This window comes from Ostrea edulis, chromosome 9 (assembly GCF_947568905.1).
Source record: "Ostrea edulis chromosome 9, xbOstEdul1.1, whole genome shotgun sequence".
Taxonomy (NCBI): domain Eukaryota; kingdom Metazoa; phylum Mollusca; class Bivalvia; order Ostreida; family Ostreidae; genus Ostrea; species Ostrea edulis.
This window is the reverse complement of record NC_079172.1, coordinates 22,907,856-22,915,992: the sequence shown is the minus strand read 5'-3', so window position 1 is coordinate 22,915,992 and position 8,137 is coordinate 22,907,856. Positions and strand designations below refer to the sequence as shown.

Sequence of the window (8,137 nt, the reverse complement as noted above, 5' to 3'; positions counted from 1 at the left end):
CTGAAGATATAACTGTTTTATATTAATTCGATACAAAACAAATATATGCTAAATATAGTATGTACTCTTTGAGACATTTTATACCAGATATATATCAGGGTATTTATTATTTTATCAGTGCAAATCGTATACATTTGGCGTAAAGATATTTCGAATTTGGTTTGAAATTCATATTTCCTGATTTCTCATTGGTTGAATTTCCTCAAGCCGCCATTGTTCTCCTAATATGGAAAATGCTAAAGGTTTAAATTATATATAGTTCCGGCGGTGAATTTGGATGTAGTAAGTTTACAATTTTTGTTATGATGATATTACTAAATTAGCTTAAATATTTAATGTCGATAACAGTGGATCTTTGAATCATGCATATTCAAAACCACAATATATTTAGTTATTTTGTATAGTACCATCTGGTAAAATTCGAATTTTGTGTCGTGTTTGGCCTTGGAATGCCTAACGGCATGTAGACTAGGCTTTAGCACCGTCTAGATCCAACTAGGCCATTTGATAGTGTGTATATATAGATCTGGATGGCCTTTAGTTTAGCATGTGCCTTAAAATACAGTTTTATTTAAACTTACTAAAAATAAAAAAATTTGTTATTCAAGACTAGGCCTAATAAACAAAACATCTGGAAATATTGTTAAAATGCCACGCGCCCTAGATCTACTACTACGAGCCCAGGAGTCGGCAGTTTTATCAATGAAGTAAAAATACATGAGAAATGGGCATAAATGCTATTAATGAGCTTAGCGAGGCATACAATGATTCTTGTTCTTTCAAGAAAATTCAAGAAATCAGAACAATTTTACTGAGCACTTGGCAATTTTGTAAACAGCTAGGTTACACGAGGGAAAAAAAGCTTTGCTTTCATATAGCATATCATTATGACAGATTAAAGACTTCAAGAGAACGTCCATAAATTTATATTCTCCCTCACTTCGTTCGTCCGAATATAAAATGATTAAACTTTAATGATAACATATAAATGCTATATTTCATATTACAACATATATGCATACAATAAACTTGCAGGGCTTTCCATCCAATATAAGGCGTAATAAATACGCTATTCACCCAAGTTCTAGCGAGCGGTAAAATGGTTCAAAACGAGCACGCACTGACTATTAATACTACCCGACCACGTGACTGACACTACCCGGGAATAAAACTCACCCAAGCATAATATTAAATATATTCACCACCTCTCTCTTGAGTTAAAATAGGTTCTCAGTACCTCTTGCTTGTCATCAGAGGCAACTAAATGGGGCAGTCCTTCAGATGAGACGGCATAAACTGAGACCCCGTCCCACAGCAGGTGTGGTACAATAAAGATCCCTTCCTGCACCTGAGCATAGGCCTAAATTTTGCAGCTCTTCACCAGCAATGGTGAAATCTCTGTATGAATGAGTGAAAGATTCTCGAGAGGAATGTTGTAACAATATACAATCACCACCTCTCTCCTGAGACAGGACTACAATAAGAAACGATGAAAGATGTCCAGTAATAATTATATATAGTCACTAGTAGATAGGTAAATGCGGTGATAATTAAGACCTACTGAGTTCAATTTGTTTTATGTCCTTTCAAGAATTTTTTACTCATATTGAGATGTCACAACTGTAGGAGAAACAACACAAAATTAGACCTATGCTTAGCACTCAGGTTCGTAGCAGTGAGGGTTCGTTAATATCCTGTTTGTATATCCAAAATAAATGTTTTGCTCACTTCTAATTGTTGAGCGTTTGGCAAAGGAGCAATCACTACCTATGTCTGTCTTGTTTTGAGACAGCCATGGCACAAATGAGGTTCAAACTCATAACCTCCTGGTTAAACATGTTAAGAAATGAATGCTCTACCTCTGAGCTCCCATGACCGGTACCTTTAGTTCTGTACATGAGGAAAAGATCAATGTTCTTGTGTGTTCCCACTGTCCAATAGGTGCAAAACTTCCTCAGGATTTAAACTTACAACCAAAAAATCATGGTAGTAAGCTGGGCCCCTAAAAATCAAATTTTGGTTACCCAGGTGAAAATTGATGAAACAATGTAAACAATATGTCAAACATTTATAAATATATACCTAAATCCTCAGAATCGGTCTTTCTTTTCTCAGACTTCCTTACCCCCTGCATATAATTCCACATGTTTATATTTGTTGTCCTTGTCATTCAGTACCTTGGATACGATCAAATAGCTATATATATTAAATCAGTATATAAAAGTGTTTAAGTGAGCGATTTTGTAAAATGAATTGAAAGTGGAAAAATATACATCAATTAAAATCGGCAATAAACATCAATCACCAACCTGAACAACTGAAATTCGGCTTGCCAAGTTAGATATCTGTGGGCAATTAGTATTAACTTTAATCCTTGCTGTCTTCTCTTATGGAGCATGTTAGTCTGGTTGGTTTTACATAATAAAAAACAAAGTGGGGAAACCTGGTTGAGAGTTTAAGAAGAAGCCCCGCCCCCCCCCCCCCCCCCCCCCCCCCCGTCCTCAAGGCTTTGACACAACCCAGCCCTTTCTCTTTCTTGCTTCCATTTGATATTTCCCAAAAGCAAGTAACTACTGCCATAGGTTGCTGCATTAATCAAAGAAAACAATAGTCCAATTTGTTTTAATGTTATAGATTGTGGTTTTAGATTTTAGACACATTGATTCTTACTATAAATAGAGCATGTTGGGGTCCAGTTTATCATGTTTACAAACATGGATGATGGATCCCTTTTTTGAGAAAACAGATATTGTTGTAAGAAGACAAATTATCTGAATGACGATCTGTTTTACAGAGTTGTAAAATAAATCTTATGGCATTATTTTGAAGAAATGCAGGCGTCTTGAAGATATCAAAGTTGTATTTTGTTGATGAAACCTTAGGACAAAAGATATATGTCAGAATAAATGCTGTCTTTACTTGTAGGATAAATGACAACAATGCCTGGTGTGTCCAGCAGAACGCCACGAAGGAGGGGCCCCCAGAGGACTCCAGAAAAGCCTGCAGGGTAAGTTGTAGAAATTGTTTATCAGGGTTTCATATTTTGTATTTAGATTAATACGACAAGATTTCATTTCATACTATAATGTTTGGCTTTGTGACATTGACCTTCTCCAGAACAACATGACAATGTTAGGGATATAGGGGTTCAGGCAATCCCATATTGATATTTTAATACAATATGGGTAAATTCTTCAACATCTACATGTATTACAGTAATTATTATAGCAATTAAGCTTAGAATGTTCATTTTACCTCTGAGATTCAAGGCTACACACTTTTCAAACACTCAAGTGAGCGAGCTAATATCAGAAAAACGTTGGTATTGGGTATTAAAATCTGAATTTTATGATAATATATATCTATATCCCCATTTTATAACAGGTTGTCCCCTGCAAAGTTTTACAGCCCGATAACTCCAGGCTGGGTGTCGGGGAGGCAGATGGTTTTTGAGCAAGAACATTCTCCTGTTATAAATGTTGGGAAAGAAAGGTAAGCTGTGTATAGATGAACAAGCAATATAGAGCTGTGTATTGAACAATTTTTTCCAGATGCAACACAATATTTATACTGGAATAGATTTCACTTATTAGAATTTTCCATTGGTAAAATCAACAATGATTTTACTTTATTTTTATGCACCTGTATTAAAGATTGGAGGGCATATATAATTGTTGTCCTGTCTGTCAGAAACTTTTATCCTTGCTTATAACTTTGGAATCGTGAGTGATCAATCAGAGGCATAACAGACAGTCATGTTATTTAAAAAATAACACACATAAGTTATTTGAAACACACACATATATATTTCAAAAATAACATTTAATCGTTATTGTTCTATCTTACAGTGTCATTGATTTCATCTGAAATCTTTGATCTTTTGTATTTCCTGGCAATGTATATTGCATTCTGGGATTCCAGATGTAAGAACAAAAAAGATATACAGACTCCAATAAACATTTGCATCAAAAGACTGTAGCCCATTCCACCCAAAAATTTAAATTACTACTTGCTCTTTGGGGTGTTAATTTACATTTTGAGGTGGAATTTTATCAACAATGGAACAATTTTTCACACTTTTCTGAAGACTTTGAATAATTTTCCTGGATTAAGCAAGCTTTAAAAAAACCACCATTTGTTTTTGTCTTATTCCACCAGTGAAAATATGTGGTGTGAAGTGAGGGGGATTGACTAAATAATGTAAACAAAATAACTAAGGATAACCTGTTTGAGTAAATCAGTTATTAATGAAGGAAAGACTAATATTGGTGAAGGACAGGAGCAGTTGAGAGCAAAGAGAAGTAACTCATCATGACCCCCAAAAAAAATCCTCATTTGAGTTATTTTTGAAAATAACATGACCCTTGACTGATATTTTCATATGTGCATTCCTCATGACAAGACTTTTCATTTGGTACCTAAGGTTTTGACCTTGCCATTATAATATATTGCTTTTCTTAGGAGTCATAATCTTACATTTTTATATACAACCATTATTACAGTTACATTTATGTACATCAATCCCATTTTAAATCATTGTATCTAATCAAACTTTGTCTTGTATTAGGTGCCCTGGCTACATCAGATTTAACCATGTTTACTGGACAGTTAAATAGCACTTTTTATCAATTGATATATTGGTACTCCTTACTCTTAAGTTAACCAGGAGTTCATTTTAGATTGTAGGATGGTAGCAACATTGAAAATTATTTGGAAATGTGTACTTTGACCTCCATTCTACAGATAACTGGTGTTGCTGTGGGAGTGTTAATGTTTCATTATTTTCACAAGCACATATTGTTTGTAGAATATTGTTTGAATATAACCTTTGTAGGGCTTGAAACTAACATTTGCCCATCAGTCTGTGACTGGTTAAAAGTCTGACAGACTGATTGACATTTGTTTTAGTCAGTCTGATGGGACTAGTCAATTTTGTAACACATTATTTTGGAAAACCCACTTGTCAAATCTTGAACACACATTTGGCATTCTCTGTAGATATAAGAACCCGATTACTAAATATATATGTCACATGTGTAATACAATATTTTCTGAGATATTTCGAGTTAAATTCCTTTTTTTTTTTTCAATAACATTAACGAAATATTGTTTAATTATTTCTTGAAAAGGGTAGATTTTTCTGCAGACTGGTTGAAATTATACCCTATCAGTCTGACTGGACTGGTGACATAAAAAGTTAGTTTCAGGCCCTGCTTTGCAAGAACCATTGGAAATTTCATGTAACATCTAATAATCAGAATGATGCTGGAGAAGTTTGGAATTTCTGGGGGATGTAGAGTTTTACCGATATTCATTGCTTATTGTAGGAAATCAGTTATGCCAACGGGAACAATATCCCAGAAAGCCACCAACTTCAGAAGACACACCATGTTCAAACTCCCAGAGCCTGTGAGGTCCTCCCCAATAGGCACTCGATCCCGACGGTCATCCATATTCAATGTCAATAGTAGGAAAGGAGGAATAAGGCTAACTATAGCTGTTACTCCACAGGAAAAGCCGAAGAAAGGTCCAGCCAAGGTGCTCTCACCTCCTGGTGTGAAGACACGTACCAGAAGGTCATCGGTGTACCAGAAAGGTCAAACTCTCCAGGAAGCTTGTTCCCAGCCCCTAAAGGCTTCTAAAACTGGTCAAGCCAAGAGAGTTACAAGGGTCAGTGAAAAAAAAGAGAGTGCAGTTCAACGAAAGGCGCCAGCTGCCCGTAGGTCAGTTTGTCCAAAATCTCCAGTTAGAACTTCCAAGCAGATAACAAATTTAGAAGTGCCATCCTCCCAGTCTAGTGAAGGATCCGTCACTAGGAGAAAATCAGTCCAACCTATTGCCAAAAGATCTGAAAAAGTAGCTTCACCTTCACCAGCCAAAAAAACAATAAAGACCCCGAGACGCTCTACTGCTGAATCAGCCAAAGGAAAGAGCATGCCAGAACCAGTAGAAGGTGTTTTTAAAACCCCTGCCCGTCCAGTGTCCAGCACATCAGAGGATTCACAGCCAGAATCTGCAAAAAGATCACAGCGTAGTTCCAGGAAAACCCCTGCCCGCCCAGTGTCCAGTACATCAGAGGATGCACAACCAGAATCTGCAAAAAGATCACAGCGTAGTTCCAGGAAGACTCCAGTTCGAGTTTCAAAGTCAATGAATGATGTCAAGCCCAGTACACCGAAGGATACAGCTAGTACAAAGAAGACAACACCAGTCCAGTCTGCTTCCAGAAGACTAAGGTCATCAGCTAAAAGCAAAAGAAGTACAAAGAAGATAGAGATGGAACAGTTAGAAGCTAACACTAAAACGGAGGTGAAGTTAACAAAATCTGCTTCTGAGGAAACAAATGTGACATTTTCACCTGAAGTAAACGAGAACAAAGAGGATGACAGTCTGAGTTTTACAGGCGTGAAGCGGAGGATGGACCTCACCTCTGAGACCCCACAAGTAAAGAAGGTCAAAGTGACCCAGGCAGTGTCCGAAACGTCCACCAGAAAATCCAGACAAGCCTACAGGAAAACTCCAGCCAAAATGAAGGGAACTGGTGATGTGGCAGTTGAAAATATTTCTCTTGATGATTCCATGGAATTCAAAACTCCCATGAAGACCCCTAAAGGGATAAAGTCATCTAAAACTATGACAACAGCAGATGAGATGCCTCAGGTGAAGCTGGTCAAGCTTACTCTACCTAATGGAGATTCTGGAAATGAAGAGACCAAAGTGGAAACTGTCACTCAGGAAAATGTGGACAAAGTTTCTCACAAAACAGTCCAAGTTGTCCCCCCTGAATTGAGCTCTCCTGTGCAGCATAGTGGTAAATTAGCAGAAAGAAAAAGTACTCCAGGAAGGGTCCGGCCAGACATGGTGAACAAAGACATTGTTCCGAAAGGAAAGAGCAAAAAGGAGAGTAAAATCAAAAAACTGAAAAGCAAAGGAAAAGAGAAATCCACCTTGTCATTAAATGACAGTCTGAATACATCTGCTCACACTAGCATGGGTGCAAAATGTATCATTCTGTAAATCGTGAGATTGATGTACAAGTATGGAATTGTTACTTTGTCTCAATATCTAGAACATGTACAGATGTACCTGTAATTCTTTTGTTGTATACTCAGTATAAATGTATTAATTTTTATCAGTGACGATAATGTTTCATATTACTGGTTTTGTCCTTTAACACTTAATTTAAGACCCATTGTATGTAAAGTCCTCTACTATGAGATGTAACAGGATTACATATAATATGAACTACTGTGTAATTAGAAAGTTTTGTCCAGACACATTGAAAAATAATTTTACTCGCCTGAAAATTTTTTTGCTACCTCGACATTAGATTACATGTGTGAAGGACAAGGGTGAAACTAATTGGAATGAAATTTCTTGAAACAAGTATACAGTATGTGTGTGGTTGATACATGTGTCCATGTGCCCCACACTTGAGCATTTCCTGCATGCTTTTGCACATAACTGTTTTATGATATACTCAGGTATTTATAATCTTGTTGCCATCTACCATGTCTACTTGTGCAAACGTCTATATGGCTGTGTGTTTAAATTGAAATATTGGTACATGTATATAGAACTGTTTCTCTGTAAAAGATATTTTAAAAATAGTAGAAACATGTTTAATGTAGATTTAGTTTCATTATAATTGGTGCATTTTAATTTCTGGAGGACTGTCTTGTGCGATGGCTTTGAGGTAAGCCTGCAATTTTAGACTTAGTATCTATCTTGTGAATTTTAAATATTTGATGTGTCAGATTGACGGTGACAATTTATAATTTTAGATATTTTCATGTTATCGCTGTAGCTGAATGTGTTTACTGCAGAATTGTTTTATTATCGGACTAAATGTAGTAAAGAAAGGGAGACTATTGTGTCATCATCCTGCTGAAAATTATTTCCTTTTGAAATATAAAGACTTGAATTTGAGATTGGTTTGGGTTTTTGTTTTGTTTTTTGGTCTTTTTTTTTTTTTTTTTTTTTTTTTTTTTTTTTTTTTGCCTTCAGAGATTGGAGGCATATAGTTTATTGATCTGTCTGTTTGTGCACCAAAAAAACGTTAACCTTGAATGGTGGGCTCTCAGATTTCCTTGTGATAAGACCTTTTGTGTCCACGTTTTTTGGTGTGTTTTTAGCT

The 8,137-nt window shown here is 36.1% G+C and overlaps 1 protein-coding gene across 1 annotated transcript; it reads left to right on the top strand.

Annotated features, from left to right (window-relative positions):
* Positions 1 to 212: 212 nt before the first annotated feature.
* Positions 213 to 7,929, top strand: LOC125659327 (nucleolar and coiled-body phosphoprotein 1-like). The gene is made up of 4 exons (XM_056148871.1): positions 213 to 282; positions 2,926 to 3,007; positions 3,385 to 3,492; positions 5,328 to 7,929. The coding sequence occupies exons 2-4, from the start codon at positions 2,931 to 2,933 to the stop codon at positions 7,015 to 7,017; spliced, it is 1,875 nt and encodes a 624-aa protein (XP_056004846.1). The 5' UTR covers positions 213 to 282; positions 2,926 to 2,930; the 3' UTR covers positions 7,018 to 7,929.
* Positions 7,930 to 8,137: the final 208 nt, after the last annotated feature.